The sequence below is a fragment of the Heteronotia binoei genome, chromosome 1 (genome assembly GCF_032191835.1).
Source record: "Heteronotia binoei isolate CCM8104 ecotype False Entrance Well chromosome 1, APGP_CSIRO_Hbin_v1, whole genome shotgun sequence".
In the NCBI taxonomy this organism is placed as follows: Eukaryota; Metazoa; Chordata; class Lepidosauria; order Squamata; family Gekkonidae; genus Heteronotia; species Heteronotia binoei.
The window spans coordinates 196,349,490-196,371,526 of NC_083223.1; the positions used below are offsets into that span (position 1 = coordinate 196,349,490).

General features: G+C 46.7%; 1 protein-coding gene across 3 annotated transcripts in view; it reads left to right on the forward strand.

The window, feature by feature from the left end:
* Positions 1-22,037, forward strand: part of SUSD4 (sushi domain containing 4) — a 203,029-nt gene that overhangs the window by 99,721 nt on the left and 81,271 nt on the right. For all 3 annotated transcript variants that reach the window (XM_060246075.1, XM_060246081.1, XM_060246083.1), the window contains one exon: positions 20,561-20,773. In XM_060246075.1, coding sequence (XP_060102058.1) covers positions 20,561-20,773 — 213 coding nt within the window. The remainder of the gene's footprint in view (positions 1-20,560; positions 20,774-22,037) is intronic.

Sequence of the window (22,037 nt, forward strand, 5' to 3'; positions counted from 1 at the left end):
CTCAAACCAAACAAACAGCAGTTCCCCAGCAACCACAAACTCAGAATTTTCAGCAATCACACAGTCACACAAACTCAGAAATTCTCAGCAACTCCCCCAGCTGTTTAGAAAGCCAAACCTCACCCTTATAGCACTTCTTATCTGCTCTCTCTCAGAGCTCTCTGAAATGTGCTCAAATATTTATTATTTCTGAACATTTATATCCCACTCCTCCCAAAACAGCTTGGAGCGGCTTCCAACAATATTAAAATCAATATAATAAATACAATAAAATAGTTACATATTAATAAAATCATATATCGTACTATAAAATAGGCATCCTATATAGCAGACTACAGTCAATAATAATAATAATAGTGGCCATGTGGCCTGTTGATCTAAGTATTCTTATTGCAAAGAGCCCATAGGGAGACCAAACACTCTTGCCAGAGGCATCAAGATATTGGCTGAAGACCATTCGGAAAAGCTTGGTCTTACATGCCCTGCAGAATTCAAGCAAGTCCCACAGGGCCCTGATCTCCTCTGACAGCTCATTCCATAGCATAGGACCAGAGCTGAAAAAGCCCTGGCTCTGGTCGAAGCCAGCCTGACTTCCTTCAGGTGTTGTGAACTCGACCGTAGTGCTTGTCAGCATTGGGCACTTTAAGGGGAAAAGTGCTGATGCACTGTTATGTAACTCCTACTATACCAGCTAATGAAATGCATGTGAGAAGCATGTGCAGCTAGTTAAGAATTAAGCAATATGATTGGCTAGCTGCACCATATCAACAGAGGGCCTAACTCTCAGTCTCTGTGGGTTGATGAGAAAGGAGGACGTACAGAGGAGAGGAGAGCTATTTTGATCAGAGGCTGTTACTCTGTCGGACTGAATGATGATATTGATGGACTGGTATGTGTAGACTACTCTCTTGGACTGTGACTTTGTACTGTTAACCTGACTGGACTGAAATTACTGTATACTGACCATTTGGACTGCCTATTACTACTCTTTTTTGCCTTACCCCAAATACAACCGTTTCAACTGGCTTGTTGAAGTTTTTGTCTTCATAGAACTTTTGCTGGGGGCTGCATTTATCAGGGCACTCATACCTGCAGAACTTCCACGCACACTGACAGTGCTCTCTGGGAAGCACCTACTTTTATGAGCAACTATTTTCAAGGAAGAAGAACACAAAGAGTACAATTAGAGCCAAAGTATCTGATGTGCACCTTGAGAACTCACTGAGAATTGCAACTATTTCCATCGAACCAAATATTGATGCATTCGTTTCTCAAAAACAATGTCAAATATTCCACCAGTTTTATGCTGCCCTCTTTTCTTTTACTTTTATAATAAAATGTTTTGTTTTTTTAATTATAAAGTTTGTGATGGACTGGGTAGAAGTCTCAGTGGGTGACAGCTGGAGATACTCACTATGATTGGCTAACAGCCTCCATGGTAACAAGTGTAACAATGTAAAAGAGCAGTGAGAGCGAAATCTCTTTAGTCTACGGTTTGAGACTGAGTGAATCTGCAGTCAGAGGCAGTCTGAGACAGAGCTGGTGTTTGGAAATAGAGCTCTTGTCCGGTTGTGAGAGTCTGTGTGAGAAAGGGAGCTAAAAGATGCTGTTTTGGGGGAAGACTAACAGTTTGTGGTACAGTGTCACAGGGCAGAGTAAGTTTAAAGGTTCTGGTGAGAAGTTCTGTTCCAGGCCCAATGGGCAGACTCCAGTTGAGAGAAAGATCATAAACACACACTGTGAGAGGGACAAAAGGTTCCTGTGTCTGTGCGGAATCCCAGAAAACAGACTGAGGTCCCAGCAGAGAAAGGGGACTTGGCATAAAGGTTTGAGGTGTCAGTGTAAAGGGCCCTCAAAGCTACCAGAGTCCAGGGTTATAGCTCTTCCTAAGAGGATAACTAGTCTGCTAGGGAGAAAGGGTCTGAGGTGTGTAGTAGGGGTGTGCATTCGGTTTGGTGAATCGAATAAACCTCCGAATCCCCCCCCCCCCCAATTCAAAAATATATGGCACCGTATACTTCTGAATCCAATTGGAAGCCATTATACAGGGCTCCCTGTATTCTTCTGAATCAATATTCGGACGTATACGGAAGTCCATAGAAAAGGTGGGAAAGGAGCTTCTGCAGCCTCGGGGGAGCTGCTTGCCTACTTTCCCGCCTTTGGAAGCCTTTTCTTGCCTCTCCCATAGCCTCCCTGGAATCAGAGAGGGAGGGGGAAAGGGAGAGGAGCCCCAGCAGCCAATCCAAAGCATGCATTTGCAAAATGCATTGCAAATGCATGCTTTGCAGGGCTGTTGTATAGCTGATGGCTGGGCTGTTGTGTAGCTGATGGCTGGGCTAATCCCCCAGCCATCAGCAACACTGTTGTTCTTTTGTTTACTTGGGTATCCAAGTAAACAGTGTTCTCTGGCCAATCACAGAGCAGTGGTATTTTTTGAAACTGTTCTGTGTAGGGCCAGAGAACCTTTTTAAGGAGTCTGCCTGGCTGGACTTCATTACATTGCTGCTGTGTTGATGTTGGTATGAAATAGAGATTGTGCTGCACTGGCCCTTGGCCTCAGCTGCTGCTACTGTCTCTCAGTCTTGCCTGACCTGCCTGGAGAAGAGAAGACATCTAAGATAAGACAGTCTTGGGGTTCTTGTTTTTATTTTAGTTAGTAAAAGGATTTTTTAAGACTCAGAGTCCCTTTACTTATCCAGATTTGGGTGGGTGGGTACTGGATAGCTTATTTGGGGTTAGGGGGTTCTGCTGGGGGTGGGGGCCTGGGGTGGAGGGGTTTGCCAATTTGCCTGTATCTTACTTTAGTGAGAGGACTTTTAAAAGTGTAGTGTCCTTTTACTTTTCCTGATTTGGATGGCTTGGATTTCTTGGGGTTAGGGTGAAGGGTTTTGGGGGGGCAGGGTTGGTAAAGGTCCTGTATTGTTAAAAGTCAAGGTTTTTACTGTTGGATTCTGTTTTGATTTGTTGCTGCTGTGTTGTGCTGCTGTTGTTCCTTTTCTCTTCTGGATCTGGTTCTGTTTTTTTTTTGGGGGGGGCTGTTTGGCCTAATTTTTATTGTTAAAAAGGTCACTTCTTTAACAGTTGTTGGCCTTTTCTCAGTGATTTGGATCTGTTGTTGTTGGTTTTGCATCCTGTCCTGTTGTCCCTTTTCCTGGTTCTGGTTTTGGTGGTGGGGTGTTTTGACTGATTTGGCCTGAGGTTTTTTATTGTGGAAAAGGTCACTTTTTAACAGTTGAGTTTCTTGGCCTTTTCTCAGTGATCTGTTTGGATCTGTTGTTGTTGGTTTTGCATCCTGTCCTGTTGTCCCTTTTCCTGGTTCTGGTTTGAGGGGGGGTGGGTTAAAAGTTACGTTTCTTTCTGTCATGTTTTGGTTTTTTTAAATTTCCTCTGGTTGGTGTGGGGGTTGGTGTGTGGGCTGTGTGGGGTGGGTCACTTTCATGTTTTTATAGTTATTTTTGGAGTCTGAGGGTGCTTTCAGTTTGGCTAGGGCCACTAAATAGGCTGCGCCACTAATAAGGGTGTTTTTAGGGATTGTGTTTTTTGAAATTTAAAAAAAAATTAATCCAGTTTAGGGCTTTTATCTTCTTTCAAAATTCAACTAGGCCAGATAGGCGAGATTTAAAAAGATTTTAGGTTTCTCATAAAAGGCAGCGTGACTACTAGGCCATGTCAGGCTCCCTTTTAAAGAGACTAGGGTTGCAATGCATCTTGCTTTTAGCCACTGAAAGCCGGTGCATCCTTAAATTTCCATAGGGTAAACCACAGCTTCTCTCTAGTTATAGGGGACACCTGATTTCTATTTTGCAAGGAAATCTGGTTTGTCGCAGGATCTAGTTAGGAGAAGTTTAACTAAGAGGATATAACAAGGATTGCCTTCATCTCAAGGTAGCCTTTTAAAAACTGTAGCCAGGTAGAGGCTGGATCACCTAGTCTCCTAAACTTTACCAGACTACTACTACCTCCACCCAAAGAAGGACAGGTTAGGGACCAAAAAACAAACAAACAAGTTTTGGTGGGAGGGTTTTTAAAAAGAAGTCAGGGCACCTGTTGGTTCAGGGTACAATGTAGTGAGTTAGGTTTGTAAAAAAAAACACTTTCAGTTCAGGTTGTGTGAGACTGGCCAAGGGTGACATGAGTGACAGGCAGCAGAAGAGGGACCCTGGGGACAAGGCCAAGGAGAAGACTAGAGGGGTGGAGGGGAGGGGAAGGACCTAGTTTCCCCCACACACACCTGTGCGTAGGGACACTCCACAGCCGCCTTCCAGCACTCTGACCTCTGGCCGGAGTGTGATGAAAAAGTCCCACCTTGGGCCCTTCATCGAGGCTGCTGCTGGGGCGCCCCCAGCAGAGGTGCCATTAGGTGCTAGAGATGAGCTTTGGGGACAGTTTTCTGTCCAAAATGATTACCCCAAGGAGGGTGCAGAGTGTCGTGCAGGAGCTGGAGGAGAAGCTGGTTGAGGATGACCAGCCCCCTTCTTTGGTTCCTTCAGGCACCAGCAGTCCTTCAGGAGATGGCCTGGAGGGGAGGCCGCATGAGGAAGAAATGGAGACACACAAGGTGCCCCCATCTCTGCCCACTTCCCCCCGGCGGCCAGCGCTTCCTGCCACACCGAGACATGATGTGTCTGCCCTGAGCACCTCACAGGAGGTGGCTTCAAACACCCAAGCTGTGGTCAGCTTGGGCATCTGTACACCTCTGAAGTCTGGAAGCATTTCCAACTTATGGAGGATCCATGCTATGCGCAGTGCCAGCTGTGCAGGGCCTGGATCAGTCGTGGGCGGGACCCTGCCCACCTGACTCCGGGGGGGGGGGATGCGGAACCACCTGCAAAAGCACCACCAGGCGGTGCTTCTTAAGGGGGAGAAGCAGGGTGGTGCTGGGGTGCCCAAGTGGCCAACACCACCCAGCCAGGAGGTTCATCCAATCACGACTACTTCCAGAGCTCTCCAGGAGAGTTCCGTGGCAGGGCAGGGACGCCAGCCATCTCTGCCTGAGATGTTTGGTGGGGATGGCACCTGTGTGCCAAGAGGGGGAATCAGGTATGGCAGGAACCTTGCCAGGTCAGTCACCCATGGGCTTCCATTTTCAGTGGTCAAGAATCCTGGGGTACTAGGGTTGCTCGAGTACCTGGCGCCCTGGTACAAAGTTCCTCCTAGAACCACCATTAGCAGGACCATTGTGCCATCTGTTTTCAAGGCGACCAGATCTGTGGTGAAGGAGCATTTGTCCCGTGCTGTCAGGGGGACTGTTCATTTCACCTCAGATATCTGGAGTTCCCAACATGCGTTCGAGGGATATCTCTCCCTGACTGCGCATTGGTGGCAACTCAGTGAGCTGCAGGGTGGGGGTGGCAGAAGCAGTTCGGGTCAGGTCCGCCAGGCTGGCTATCGCTGGGCCTGCTACATGCCGAAGCAGTCGACGTGCCGCACATGGTGGACACTCTTGGAGCCATCCTCTCATGGCAGTTAGAGGGCTGGGTAGGCAGCAGGGATGTTGCCACGGGCTTCATGGTGACTGATGGTGGCTCCAACATCAAGGCAGCTGTCCAGCGTCAGGGTCTAAAATGCCTTCCTTGCATGGCCCACCTTCTCCACCTCGTGGTTAAGGACGCATTGGGCCAGACGAAAAACCAGGATCGTCTGTATCTAGCCGCGAACCATGAATACCAACTTCTGCTCCAGAAGTGTCGGCACATCACGGGTCACTTCTCACGCAGCAATACAGACTTGTATCTGCTGTGTGAGAAACAGACACTGACAGGCATGCCAGGGCACCGCCTGATCAGTGACGTCAGCACACACTGGAACTCCACCTGTGCATGCTGGAGCGCATGGTGGAGCAGAGAGCAGCCCTGGATGCCTTTGTCTCTGAGACAAGGGTCTTTCGGGATGACAACCGTCTCACCCAAGAGGATTGGGTGGTCATTTCTCAGAATGTGGAGGTTCTTGGGCCCTTCAAGACCCACACAGAAATGCTCTCGTCTGACACAGCGAGCATCACACTGGTCGTTCCCATGGTCCACATGGCCCATGATGGCCTGGCCTCATTTCTGGTGCCAGCTCAAGGCCGTGCAGACGTTCTTCCAGTGGTGCGCGTCCTGGTTGTTAGGCTGCAGGAAGGGCTTGAGGCCCACTTTCAGACTTTCACCCAGGATAAGGTCTACATGATGGCGACTATGTTAGACCTGTGTCTTAAGGGCACAATTGCTGAGCGAGCCAATGAGCTCGATCGCTGGCGAGACGAGCTCTTCCATATGGTCGAGCACTGCAGAGTGAGGGCGGGCCCAGTGCCAGTAGCTGAGGAAGAGGCGGGTGGAAGAAGCTCATTGCCACTTCCACTGCTGTTCATCCCCAATCTCCCCGACTAGGCAGTGTTTCCCACCAGACTCACGCCAAGAAGAGTGCCGAGATGACACTCATCGGGCGGCTCGTTGGCCCCTCTGGGAGCGGAGATGGGTGCTGCAATGGTGAGGGACTATCTTTCAGAGTCCGAGTCACAGGAAACATCTCCTTTGGACTACTGGGTTGCAAAGGAGGTGGTCTGGCTGGCCCTCTCCTCTATGACCAAGGCGTTCCTCTCATGCCCACCGACAAGAGTGCAGAGCGAGCGCATTTTTTCGCATATGGGCCACATTGTCTGCCCACATCGCAATCGCCTGCAACCCTGGACAGTTGAGCAGTTGGTCTTCCTGAACGTCAACTTGCCTCTGTTCGGCTCCCCGAATGTAGACTTTGACAGTGAATGAAGTGAGCACCTACTTGTGCCTGCATCCTCTCTTGGCCCACGCTTGGAAGGTGGTTGTAAAATGCTCTCCCACTAAACATAGACTAGAGTTCAAAGACAGCCCAAAAACTCACTCACAAATTGATTGGCATTGCACCCCCCCACCCTTCATCCATTCCCAAACCAAAAGTCAATGCTGATTTAAAATCTGCAAAGCAACCCAAATTTCCCCAGTCTCCATCCACACATGCCTAATAATACTGAAAGGGCCATTGCAGCCCCCAACTGTAACCGACAGCACCCACAGGCCCAGCCAGGATAACCCAGTTTTTTTTCAGGGGCAGGAGGAAGAAAGAGGGAGGTGCCAGTGATGGTGACAGGCAGCCAGCAGCCATACCAATGCTGGGGTCCCTCTAATAGGACAGTGATAGCTGGTGTGTTGCTGCTGAGCTGAGAGAAGGAATGGTTCTCTTCCTCTCACACAATCTGAGGCCCTCCCAGTCATCTTCCTCATTTGGGGTGCAACTCTGGCTCACCTCCTCGTGGTGCACCCTGGGTAACGCAAAAGAGCCTGGACCAGCCAACCATCCATCATTCAAGGTAAGTCTAAATGCTTCTTGCTTTGTGTCAGATACAGAATGATGTGGAGCTAGGTGTGGTCCACCACTTCTCTTGCTTGAGAGTTGTGTTGTTTGGGGCAGGGCTGGAGAGCTGGCATCTGTAGATTGCCTGTTCTGTGGCAGGGAAGCTGGCATCTGGGTGAGAGACCCAGAACCAGCTTGCTTGTTGTGCTTGGCCAGCTTTCCCTGCGTTGTTTGGGGCAGGACTGGAAAGCTGGCATCTGTAGATTGCACATTCTGTGGAAGGGAAGCTGGCATCTGGGTGAGAGACCCAGAACCAGCATGCTTGTTGTGCTTGGCCAGCTCTCCCCATGTTGTTTGGGGCAGGGCTGGAGAGCTGGCATCTGGGTTTGCTGCAGCCAGGTCTACAGAGCAGACCTTGAGCAGATTGTGTTTTGTGTTGCAGTGACATTGGTAACTGGGTTTATATTGGTTCCAGGCCAGCAGGGTTCATAGAGTAGATAGATGGATGTAGTGCATTTGGGTCCTATAGAGATTCTCTGGTGTGAAGTTAGGTTTGGCTTTGGGTGCCCCAGGAATTGGACCCGCTGGTCCAATTTTTTTTTTTTTTTTGGCCTTGTGGGTTTTGTGTGGGACAGTGCCCTGAAGCTGCACAGCAGTTTGGGGAGCTCTCCTCAAAAACCCCTGCTCCCCAGAGCCACTTTCCCCATGACAATTACAGTGGGGGAAGTGGCTCTAATTGTTTTTTTCTCACCATTGGGAACAGTGTTCCTTTTGGGGTGCCCACAGATGGGTGCAGTCTTTTTGGGCCATGGGGGTTGCATGTGGGGGAGTTCCTTGAAGCTGCCCTGCAGTTTTGGGGCCTCTCTTTCAACCCCCCCCACTGGCCAGAGCCACTTTCCCCACAGCAATTATTGTGGAGGAAGTGGCTAATTGGGCTTTCCTCAGCATTGGTGGCAATTGGCCATTTGGGGAACCCAAAGACAGGGAACCCCTGGCCCAATCTTTTTGGGACTTGGGGGTTTTGTCGGGGAGAGTCCCTTGTGGGTTCTTTGCAGTTTTGGAGGCTCTCCCTCAAACCCCCTGCCCCCCAGTAGCCTCTAATTATGCCCTATGTTGCCATTGATTTCAATGACCCATAGGGTATAATGGTGGGATAGGGGCACCCTCTTTGGGTGCCCTTGGAATGGGACCCTCTGGCCCAATTTTTTTGGTACTTGGGGGTTTGTAGGGGAGAGTCCCCTGCAAATTTCGGGGCTCTCCTTTGGACTGGAGGCTCTCCAGGCGGCTTCCAATATACCCTATTTTGCCATTGATGGCCTATAGAGTATAATTGGGCTGTATATTCGGAAATAGCTGTATATCTCCTGTATATACAGTTATTCCGAGTACCAGTATTCAGAAATATACGGTATTCCGAATATTTTGGCCCCATATATTTCCGAATCCATTTTTTTACAATTTTTTTTTTGCACACCCCTAGTGGGGAGTTCTGACACAGGTTCAGTCAGTTCCTCAATGTGAGAGAAGGGTGAATATATTAAAGCCAAAACCTATACCAGAAGGTTTATATTAAGGAGTGTTGTCCAGCTGAGGGAAACACTGAAGATTTTATGAAGTAACAACTTGCCAACATAAAGTGTTCTTGTGTTTTAGTTTGTTTTTCTGCCTGCCCACAGAATTAATATTATTATCCTCTGTTATTATTTCCTCCCTTCCCAGCCTATCTGTGCAAAATAAATCTTACTCTGTTTTTGAACTAAAAATGCTACTAGTGCCTTTATTTTTTATTTCTGACAAGTAAGATTTTGGTTCACTGAAGGTATAGGGCAAGTTATGACAGGATTTAAAATGATCCCCTTTGCCCTTCTGGCCCTGGCTCCTCTCAAAGTTTTATTACCTAGATATGTACATTTTCTATATCATTGATCACAAACTTGGGACCTGCTCGATGATTTTTAAAGACCCTCTGAATGGTGCGGCACGTAATTAGGATTATTATGCGAGGGCTTTTCTGCTTATCTGTAGTGCCGGATATCATGAAAATTATGCACAGACCTTTTTTTAGCTCATCATCTATTGTTAGTGTTAGTGTATTTTTGTGCAGCTCAAGACAATTCTTCTTCCAATGTGGCCCAGGGAAGCCAAGGATTTGACACTCCTGGGCTATACCATGCTGCCTTGCAACAATTTACCCTATATCACAGGGGTGGCCAACGGTAGCTCTCCAGATGTTTTTTGCCTACAACTCCCATCAGCCCCAGCCAGCATGGCCAATGGCTGAGGCTGATGGGAGTTGTAGGCAAAAAACATCTTGAGAGCTACCGTTGGTCACCCCTGCTATATCAAATGCTCTCTGGAACAAGACAGTTTTGCATTACTTCCTAAATGTAGCTGGTGAATGCACTCTCTTCACTCATTCTGGCAGGCCATTACAGAATGGTGTGATCTCATTGTGTCCATATGAACACACCTTGGCAGTAGCTTGAGGAGGCTGTCTGAAGACTAACTGGCATGGCGGGGGTGGGTGGGAAATGTATAAGGAGATGTGGTTAGTTAAACTAGGGAGGCAAGAAAGCAACTGAAGGAAAAGACAATTCTTGTAATTTGCAAGTAACACAGGTTGGAAACAGGGGTGGAATTCTAGCAGGAGCTCCTTTGCATATTAGGCCACACACCCCTGATGTAGCCAATCCTCCAAGAGCTTACAGGGCTCTTATTCCAGGGTCTGCTTAAGCTCTTGGAGGATTGGCTACATCAGGGGTGTGTGGCCTAATATGCAAAGGAGCTACTGCTAGAATTCCACCCCTGGAAACAGATGAGTGTGAAGGAGTGTCTTGATCTTCCTTTCAATCTCTAGGTGTCAGTTCTTGAAGGCACTTAGTTGGAAGTCAGTTGGATTCTGACCAATGTTCCCTCTAAGCAGAGTTAGTGTGAGCCAGCTCACCATTTTGTAGTCTCCAGCTTACACATTTTTGTCTTAGCTCAGAAAAATGGCTCCAGACAAACTAATTTATGCAGCAGCTCACAACTTTAATGCCAACAGCTCACAAAGTAGAATTTTTGCTCACAAGACCCCACAGCTTAGAGGAAGTATTGATCCTTACTGCTCTTAGCTTCAGCAGTGATGAGAATAGATTGTATGTATTGAACATATGAAGCTGCCTTATACTTAATCAGACCTTTGGTCCATCAAAGTCAGTATTGTCTTCTCAGACTGGCAGCGGCTCTCCAGGGTCTCAAGCTGAGATTTTTCACACCTATTTGCCTGGACCCTCTTTTGGAGATGCCAGGGATTGAACCTGGGACCTTCTGCTTCCCAAGCAGATGCTCTACCACTGAGCCACCGTCCCTCACCACTATTAACCTTTAACCTTCTGGCATGAAACTAGTATTATCTAGCATTTTATAGAATAGATACATTACAGATTCTGCCATATATTCCATTGTGTTTGTTTTACTGGAATATCAATCTGAAAGGAAAATCTGCTAAAATTAAATTGCTCTGTATCTTTTTACATTTGGAGTTTTTTTAAAAACTAACATCCCACTCTAAATAGGATGCAACAGGGAATATAGAAGTTTACTGAGAAAAATGTTCTAAATGCTGCAATACTGTGAATTATGTCTTTTAAAAGAGATTTTCAGTGTGTCCCAATTGGAAGTATGATGCTTAGTGTGCAGGAAATGGTGAGCCACTTCTTATTCAAAATCAAAACACTAAAGTCAGAATTTGATAGCTTTATTTTCCAGGTCTGCCTCCTACAAGCATTGCTTGCCCCCTGCTGTGCCAGTTGTGAAGTTGTTTTTCCAGTGTATATTTGGTTTGAAGCCTCATCTTGATAGTTTTTCTTTTCTTTTCTTGTAAAGTGGCTATGTAAACTATATGTTCAAATGAGTTTAATTACAGCAGTTGCTTCAATTCAGAGGTGGTCTCTGCATAATTCATGTAATGGATACAAGTGTTAGGTGAAACATGACACTGACTCCTTACACTCTTGCCCTGTTTTAGATTACACTTCCCCCTCCAGTTCTCTTTCCCATGTGGGTGGGGAGAGTAAGATCATAACTTCCTCCTCACCTGGTACACCTGTCACTGGATAGCTATTGCAGGATATAATGTTCAATTAAATCAATGGCATCTCTGCACCAAGTTACGTTTGCATAGACCAGATGGACAAAATGGATTTTAATTGAATGCAATAAAAGATATTACATGGATTTCGTTTTGGGTCCTGGTAAGAAGCAGTGCAGCTACCAACTTTTATCCATGCTTTGGGGATACCAGAATCTAACTGATAAAGAAAAGAACACAAGAGGAAGAAGAATCTGGGAAGTTTTGCTAGGTAGGAAAGTAAAGGTCCCCTGTGCAAGCACCAATCGTTTCTGACTCTGGGGTGATGTTGCTTTCACAACGTTTTCACGGCAGACTTTTTACGGGGTGGTTTGCCATTGCCTTCCCCAGTCATGCCACAATTTGGCTTATGTTGACTCTGATTTTAATAGTTGGAAGAGGGGAGAATTATGTGATAAACAGTGTTCCCTCTAAACGGAGTTACTGTGAGCTAGATCAGTTTTTTAGCCTCTGCCTCACACATTTTTGTCTTAGCTCAGGAAAAATGGCCCCAGAGCAAACTAATTTATGCAGCAGCTCACAACGTTAATGCCAGTAGCTCATGAAGTAGAATATTTGCTCAAAAGACTCCACAGCTTAGAGGGAGTGTTGGTGATAAGGTGCTTTTTGTTATGGATCGTTTTCGTCTCACCAAGAAAACGCCAAGACACGGAGGTCAGCAGCAAGCAAGTTTTATTCAGAATATATGTCTGCAGGCATGGAGAGAAGGCACCCTGGGTGCGGTCTCTGAAGTCTGTGTTGCAACACAGCTCAATTTAAGGCTCACGACGCTACACCCCTCTCTGTCCCTCCAGCCTATTCTGGCCGATGCGGAAGGCTCACATTCAGCCTATCACTGACACCGATTGTTCACCATATCCGTATACGGGCATACCTTGACCCTGTCTTTTGCGCATGGCTAATAATTGCGGAAGGAGGAAATAAACTATATACAGCTTATCATGGCACTTTTACGGCCAGTTATTTTCCCTTGGGTGTGCTGCACAAAAGACCTAACTGTTCCCACAACAATCCCCCTTTTTCTTTTTCGTTCATCTCTTTTGGTCACCACTTATTTATTCTCTATCTCTATCATTATTGTCCCATACTCTCTTCCATCGGGTTTCACTCCCTCTTCCTTTCCCAAGAGGGAATATTGATGGATCTGTCTTATGGCTTGTAAATGTAAAAGTCTAGCGAGATCTTGCTTGCCAATAGCAGCTTCTACAGCATTGGATACTATGGATCGAATTAGCGGGACTAAACAGGGTAACATGATTAATCCTCCCAAAATCAATAAACCCATCATTGGACCTGTTTCCAGTTTCTGAATAGGCCGCCTAGCCACCCTCCAGTATTCAGGACCCCTGTCCAGGTCTGGATGGGCACGTGGGCCAGACTTCTGATCCTATCAGTAATTTGCTCTATTGCTTTTCCATTATCATCTATTTGCAGGCAACAGTTGGTTAGGTTAAACTTCCCACATACTTCACCTGCTTTTGGCAGAACTTTCTTCTTTATTACCCTCAACCCCTTTTGGGCCAGAAAATTCAGACGACTCACCAAGCCCTCTCGGACCTCCTCCACCTTCTCCCCACTTATGTAATGTAAAATCTAATGTAAAATTTTATTTATATCCCGCCCTCCCCCGCCGGAGCAGGCTCAGGGCGGCTAACAACATTTAAAAGTGAAACAGTACAATAATAAAACATTAAGTTCACATTAAAACCAATCAATCAGTAATCAAAACATTCCTAAAACTAACATTGGCGATAAACATTATTAATTTAGCAGTAAACATTAGCTCAGTCATTGGTGAACGCCTGTTTGAAGAGGGTGGTCTTGCAGGCCCTGCGGAACTGGTCTAAGCTCCGCAGGGCCCGCACCTCCTCTGGGAGCTGATTCCAGAGTTGTGGGGCCGCGGCTGAAAAGGCCCGGGTGCGGGTGCTTTGAAGTTTAACTTCTTTTGGCCCAGGGATATTCAGTCTGTTTTTGCCTACTGACCTCAGCGCTCCCTGGGGCTCATATGGGGAGAGACGGTCCCTCAGGTAGGTCGGTCCTTGGCCATATAGGGCTTTAAAGGTTATGACCAGCACTTTGTACTGGATCCGGTATACAATCGGCAGCCAGTGCAGTCCGCGTAGCCCCGGCCGTATATGCTCCCATCTTGGGAGACCAAGTAGCAGCCTGGCTGCTGCATTCTGCACTAGCTGCAGTTCCCGGGTCCGCTACAGAGGCAGCCCCATGTAGAGAGCGTTACAGTAGTCCAGTCTTGAGGTGACCGTCGCATGGATCACCATTGCTAGGTCCTGCCGCTCTAGGAAAGGAGCCAACTGCCTCGCCCGCCTCAGATGAAAAAATGCTGACTTGGCAGTGGCCGTTATCTGGGCCTCCATTGATAATGAAGGCTCCAGTAAAACACCCAGGCTCTTTACCCGTTGCGCCGTCTTCAGAGGCACCCCGTCAAAGGCCGGGAGAGATATTTCCTTCCCCAGAGTACCACGACCCACATGGAGAACCTCTGTCTTCGCTGGGTTCAACTTCAGCCCACTCAGTCTAAGCCACGTTGCAACAGCCTGCAAAGCCTGGTCCAGGTTCCCCGGGGCGGAGGCGGGCCGGCCGTCCATTAGTAAATAGAGCTGGGTGTCATCTGCATATTGATGGCAACCCAGCCCAAATCTCCGGGCAATCTGGGCGAGGGGGCGCATATAGATGTTGAATAACATCGGGGAGAGAACTGCTCCCTGGGGCACCCCACAGTCTAGTGTGCGCCTCTGGGATCGCTCACCCCCAATCGCCACCCTCTGTCCCCGACCCATGAGGAAGGAGGAAAGCCATTGTAAGGCCAGCCCCTCTACCCCTATGTTGGTGAGGCGGCGGATCAGCAACTGATGGTCGACTGTATCAAATGCAGCCGACAAATCTAATAACACCGCCTCAATCCAGTTGCCGCTGGAGGTCATCCACCAAGGCGACCAGGACTGTCTCCGTCCCGTGACCCGGCCGGAAGCCAGACTGGCACGGGTCCAGGACGGAAGCGTCATCTAGAAATCTCTGTAGCTGCAGCGCCACTGCCCTCTCGATAATTTTACCTAAAAATGGTAAATTGGACACCGGTCAGTAGTTTGCCGATTCGGCCGGGTCTGCTGTAGATTTTTTCAAGAGGGGGCGGACCAAGGCCTCTTTCAGGGGCATTGGGAAATGCCCCTCTAGGAGGGATCTATTTATGATGTCCCGTAGAGGACATCTAAGCTCCCTCTGGCAAGATTTAATCAGCCAAGAGGGGCAAGGGTCCAAATCACACGTTGTTGGGCGAGCAGCAGAGAGAACTCCATTGACTTCCTCCAGGCTGAGCGGGTCGAAGTGGTCCAGTATTAAATCTGAAGACAGGCGCGGAGCCTCAGTTTCACTTACTGTATCTAATGTGATAGGCAGGTCTTGGCGGAGCGACGAGATTTTATCTGCAAAATATTTCGCAAATGCCTCACAGCCTATCTCTAATTCTCTAATATTTGGTTTGCCTTGTGGCAGTGTTACAAGATCTCCAATTACTCTAAACAATTGTGCTGGGCGCGATTTTGCAGATGCAATCTTGGCTGCAAAGTATTCTTTCTTTGCAGCCTTGACTGCCATCTCATAAGACCTCATAAGCGTTCTGTAGGATGTTCTCGTCGTTTCGTCCTGAGTGTGCCTCCACCGTCTCTCTAGTCGTCTGAGCCCTTGTTTCAGCTGGCGTAATTCCAAGGTATACCATGGGGCCAGCCTCTTACGAGGGCGCAGAGGGTGCCGAGGTGCAATTTCATTGATAGCCCTGGAAAGCTGGTCCTGCCAGACTTCCACCAGGTCATCGAGGGAATTGCCAGTGGGCCAGGGATCCCTCAGGGCTGTTTGGAACCGTTCCGGGTCCATCAAGCCCCGGGGGCAAGCCAAAATAGGCTCTCCGCCCATACAGGGTTGGGGCGACGTCTCCACACGGGCCTTAAGGGCTAGGTGATCCGACCATGGAACCGCTTCAGCTGCGATATCGTTCACCAAAATCCCGGATGCAAAGATCAGGTCTAATGTGTGCCCGGCTTGATGCGTGGGAGTTGTGACAAATTGAGAGAGCCCCAGTGTCGCCATGGTAGACACTAGGTCCATCGCCTGAGTGGAGGCCGTGTCGTCGGCATGGACATTGAAGTCACCCAGGACCATAAGCCCCGGGAACTCCAATGCCCAGCCCGCCACTGCCTCCAATAGTGATGGTAAGGCGCTGGCTGGTGCGTTGGGCGGACGGTACACCAGCCAGATCACCAACCCCTCTCCAACATCCCACGTCAGGCCAGCACATTCAAAGCCATCGATCTTTGGGGCCGGGAGAGCCCGAAAGGAGTAACCCTCCCGTATGAACAGCGCTACCCCTCCCCCCCCGCCCGTTATTCCGTGACTGGTGAAAGACCGAGTAACCTGGGGGGGTCATCTGGGAGAGAGCTACTGTCTCTACTAGCACCCATTTTATACATTTTATCTATTTTAAAAATCTATTATGCAATTGATATGTTTAAATTGTTTACATTGTTTTATGAATCATGGGATCCCCATGTCTGTTAGCCGCCCTGAGCCTGCTTCGGCGGGGGAGGGCGGGATATAAAAATAAAGTTATTATTATTATTATGTCTCTCCGTCCCGTACCCAGGTCTCAGTCACGCAAGCCAGGTCCACATCCTGTTGGAGTAGAAACTCCTTGAGGGTCGAGGTCTTGTTGTTGATGGACCTGGCGTTGCATAACACCAGTGACGGAGACGAGCATTTCCTCTTGGTCCCACTACCTACCACCGTTGGGATGGGAAGTAGACTGGAAGGTGGCCGAGCACTATTTTGTCTCTGTCTCCTTCCCTTATATGTCTGTCTATTCCCACCGTCATATCTTCCCCTCCCCAGGAGCACTGGAATCTCTTGGGCAGACATCCGCACTTGCCTGGACAGCTCTCAGTATAACCTCTCACAATTGATCTCCCACTTTGTCCCTACCTGTCGTTTAATTTACACCCCCCTTACCAGCCCTTCCTGTTCTTAGCTGCCAACTCACTAATTATATCTTAATTTAATCAATTTAATAACCCGGTCCGATCTCCCTTCTAATCAATTAATAAGAAATTTGCAAATTTAATCAATTCAGCACAATTAATAAATAAATAAGTACTCCCTCCCACCTTCCTAATTAATGTGCTAAAATTTATAAATATAGTTATATATAAATCAACATATAAATATAAATATATATATAAATATATTATAAATAATCAATCATCAATTAATTGACTAAAAAAAATTGACTTATCAAAAGATCATCCACATATTGCGTCAGGGCGACCCTTGAAGGGGGCTGCCATTCTTTCAATATTTGTGTTAGTATTTCCCCAAATACTGTGGGAAACTCTGTGTATCTCTGGGGGAATACACACCATTGAAAGCGGGTTACAATTCCCGTATGGGTGTGTGGCCATTGGAAGGCAAACAGGGGTCTGGTGGCTTCTACTAGGGGCACACAAAAGAAAGCCAATTTCAAATCTATTACTGTATATACTCTGTGGTCTTCAGGGATACTGTTGAGGATGGTGTAGGGATCAGGGACAATGGAGGCCCTTGGGGCTACTATCTTATTAATTTCTCTTAAATCCTGGACCATTCTATAAGTCCCATCTACTTTCTTAACTGGCAGGATGGGAGTACTGTAGGAGGAAACCGATTCCTCAATCAGATCATCCTGTAATAATTCTGCATTCACTGGTTTCAACCCTTCCTCGGCCTCACGTGATATTGGGTACTGCTGAACTTGCACTACCTTAGGGTATTTTAGTGTCACAGTGATTGGTGCGATATGTAAGAGTCCAGGATTTCCTGGAGCTGCCCAGACACGAGGGTCAATACCCTGAATGTCTTCTTCCCATAACATCCCTTGAAATACTACACACCTGTCCCCTACCATCCCAGTCCACATTCCGAGTTTTCCCCGTAAATCCCTTCCCAATAAGCTAATTCCACTCTGGGGCATCCTTAGAAAATCATGGAATAAATCACCCGACCGCTGAGGCAGAGACACTTTTAGGGGCGCCAAGACGGGTACCTCTGGTTTAGGGCCCGTCACCCCAATGACCCTCAGCCTTCCCTTTGTTTCCCTCATTCCCTTTATTTTGACTGATAATGTTGACATCCCCGCCCCTGAATCTACCAAGAAGGTTATTAGCTCCCTTTCAGGCCCCACCTCCAAAGTTATCATGGGCTCTGTGGAGGTTGGACCATTAAACAGTAGCCCTTGACACCCCTATTCTGAATCCTTGTATCGAAGGGCCTGGATATAGGCAGCCTGCCGGTCTCCTCCTCTTCTCTTGGGGCACTCCCGTTTCCAATGTCCGGTCTGTCTACACAGGGCGCAGACATCTCTCGGGGGGGGGGGGTCTACTTGGGTCCCGCCCCTGGTTCCTTCCGTCCCTTGGTCGGTTTTCTCCAAATCTGATCTCTCTGCCTGTTCCCCTTCCCTTATACCCGTCTCTCCTTCCCTTGTTCCTACCATGCCTTTTTCCTTCAGCTCCTACCACTTCTTTCACAGTCTGTACCATAAGGCTAACTTTTTTCTTCTCTTTTTCCTCTTCCCTTCTCACCATCACTTTCTGGGCCTCATTTACTAATTCTAAAACCGTCTTGTTTGTTAACCCATCTATCTTCTTGGCCACCTATGTCCTGAAATTAACGGAAGATTTGGCCAACCCTGGGTAGAAAGATGAACCATTTCCTCTTTCGACAGTCCACTGGCCCCTCCAGTGATTTCCCATTGGGTACAGATTTGTCCCAAGGGACTATTCTTAGGAATCTCTATCTGTTTCCGTCCAGACGGGGCGTCCCCCACAAGACCCTTTTTCCCTAACGTCTTTGAAGCCTTGTTACCCATTGTATACCTATGGTGTTCTAGTTTCACCAAAAGTACTTACCAGGAATCTGTCGAGGCCTCTCCTCAATTCCTCCCCAGCAACTTGGTTGCTGCTGCCGCAATATGGGTTCTTGACCCCATGGCAAGGAAGGCAAGCAAATCGCCGAGGCTGGTTCCAATGGGGGGTACCAGGGGCCCTCCTCAAGCAAAAGAACTCACATTCTCCCACCAGTGGGTCAATGAAGGGCAAAGCCGCAGATCCTCAGTGGGACCCCCCCCCCCCCCGTCTAAAAGAACACTATCCCACTTCTGACACCAAGTTGTTATGGATCATTTTCATCTCACCAAGAAAATGCCAAGACACAGAGGTCAGCAGCAAGCAAGTTTTATTCGGAATACATGTCTGCAGGCATGGAGAGAAGGCACCCAGGGTGCGGTCTCTGAAGTTTAAGCTCAATTTAAGGCTTGCGACACTACACCCCTCTCTGTCCTTCCAGCCTATCCTGGCCGATGCGGAAGGTTCACATTCTACCTATTACCGACGCCAATTGTTCACCATATCCTTATGCAGGCATACTTTGACCCTGTCTTTTGTGCATGGCTAATAATTGCGGAAGAAGAAAGTAAACTATATACAGCTTATCATGGCGCCTTTACAGCCAGGTGTTTTTCCTTGGGTGTGGTGCACAAAAGACCTAACTGTTCCCACAACATTTTGGTCTCCACAAGAGACAAAAGGGGGATATAAATAAGGTGTGGGTGTACACAGTACATTGTATGTTGTTGCCATGTGTCCTACCTAGAGCAACCTATAGGAGAGCCAGTTTGGTGTAGTGGTTAAGTGTGTCAACTCTTATCTGGGAGAACCGGGTTTGATTCTCCACTCCTCCACTTGCACCTGCTGGAATGGCCTTTGGTCAGCCATAGCTCTGGCAGAGCTGTCCTTGAAAGGGCAGCTGCTGTGAGAGCCCTCTCAGCCCCACCCACCTCACAGGGTGTCTGTTGTGGGGGGGGGGAAGGTAAAGGAGATTGTGAGCCGCTCTGAGACTCTTCGGAGTGGAGAGCGGGATATAAATCCAATATCATCATCATCTTCTTCTTCTATAGCAATGCACATGCAGCCCAATCTTGGAAGTCACAAAAAACCCATATATACTGTAAATTAATTTGTTTGACAATTGTACATTCCTCAGGAGCCAAACAGAATCTGGGAAAAGCTCTTGTCCAAAACACTGTAGTAAACATAATCATTTTGGTAAATGCATAAGATCTTTCTCACCAAAATAGTGTTGGCTCACAAAGATGAGAAGAATCACATGAAGAAACCAAGCATAGCATGCAGTATAATACAATCTTTTTCCTTATTATGAAGACCACCTGATTGTAATTATAAAATCTCTTGTTAATTAGGATCAGGTGCTCTAAAAAATCTCATTTTGAAGGCACCATTACCCACTCTGTCTCTGCTAGCAGAGGATCAGATGGGAAGCATGTTATGCATGGGTATTTTCCTTTATTTCTTTAATTTATTTTCATTTACCCTCCAGGATACCAAATTTGTGGAATTTGCCATCCTCTAAAATGTGTCCTGGCCTTCTACCTAAGGTGCCGTTGGTTTGTAACAGTAAGAACTCTTCCTCTAGAGCTCAAAAGCAGAGATTGTGTGTGCACACAGAGTTTGTGGCAAAGAGGTGGAGGGAAGTATTCGTTGCTGAACTAGCCCTGAAACAGGAGCTGCTACTTGCCCTTTAGGATCAAACATACAGGCAACATACAAAGTGCATATATAGGTTTGCTGTAGCAGAGCATATGGCTGCCTGTTTCACACTGGAGGGAATGGTGCTAGACACAAAGTCTACTCTGCGGTGCCATTCTGCACTGAGTTTCCACTCATCTATTACTTATGTTTTAAAAGCCTGAAAGCTCCAGACATTCATTTTAATCATTTCTAATCCACTCTTTCCACCAAAAGTGCTCAAGGTGGCTCACAGACAATTAAAATAATATAAATTAATTCAATGTTTTAAAGTATTTTTGCTATTGTTTGATATTGAATGCCCAGCATCACATCTGTTTTAGCCTTCATGGGAATCTTATCATGAGTATGTTCATTGTCCGAGAAAATGTGACCTAAACTTGTTCGTGTTGTGTTTCCTTTTCTGAAACCAACATAACACTTTAATTTGTTCTGATTCATGTGAATAAACATATATTTTTAAATGTCTTCATTGTAGGTTTTGATGTCCTCCATGCTTGTGCTGATCCTGGATTTCCAGAACATGGATATAAGGTGTATGGTGCAGGTGTTTTCTTTGAAAGTTCAGTAGTCCGGTTCCATTGCCAAGAAGGATACAGGCTTAAGGGTCCACCTAAAAAACTTTGTGTGAGACATTCTAATGGCTCTCTGAGCTGGAAGCCAAGTGATAAACCTGTGTGCCTAGAAGAAGGTAAGTTAATTTTATTGATAAACTTTCTGTGCAATAGCCGCAGACTTGTATCATGAGTATGTTTCCCGTTTATATGCTCATCTGTGTTAGTATTTTCAATAGAGGGAGAGTGTGTGCATGTTAATACATGCATAAAATTGTATCTTATGGGCAGGAACAGGAAAGATGGCTGAATGTTAGCAATAAATTTTAAAATTTTTGACTAGTTACATACTGGTTTTTGGTCCCCAAGCACTGTTTGCAAGGCCTTGCTGAAGTTATACAGTGCTTCTAAAAAGCATTGTCTGCCTGTCAATTTAATATATATTTTATGCAGGGTGGAGGGTGAAGGAGGTTGTCACAAATTTTTTTCAAGGATTCTCATGCAGATCAGCAACTATTCTCAGACAGTTTTGATATAGACTGTATTTGATTATGCTATGTCAACTATTCTTTATAGAACTGTAGTGCTCTGTTTTATTTGACAAGTAGAATGAGTTAAATCAGTTTTTATCTGGAATTTTTCTCTCCCTCTATGTATGTATGTATGTATATGGGGGGGGCAGGGTTTGTGTATCTGCATGCCTGCAAGTCATGGTTTACTTCTGGCAACCCTGGTGAATGAATGGTTTTATTGTATGTGGCCATTGGTCACTACAATATAAAATCACAATATAAAAATTTACATTCAGAAATATCATACTTAAAACCAAATCTTTAGATTAAAACTGTGCAGCAACCCTAGTGGGGTCTGGATGTTCGGAGAGGAGGCTCGCTATTGCCTGACCCTGTCTCCTGTCCCTGGTATTCCTTGGACATCTCCCATCCAAGTACTTGCCAGGGTCAGTGCTGCTTAGTTTCCAAGATCTGATATCAGGTTTCCCTGGGCTATCTAAGTCAGGGCAAATGGTGTACAATATTAATTGAGGATTTAAAAATGGCAAACAAAAGATAAAGGTAGCGATGTCTAGAACTCTTCATTAGAAAAACATTCATTCGCTTAAAACAACTTGTTTCCTATGTAATTAGTTTAGGTTTCTAGTGTGTGTGTGTGTGTGTGTGTGTGTGTTTTTCTGGGATGTTTAATAGAAGAAAGGTTAGAGATGGATAAATTATTTACATTGGTTTTAGGTAAATCTGTGTCCAGAAAGCTTTCATAATTTAGTAAACAAAGTGCTCTCAAATTACAAGTCTTTGTTGTTTCACTTCATGTTTATTCAGCATTGTTCTTTGATTACACATGAAAGTGCAAACTGTATTTAGGATGTGTATGAATGCATGCACA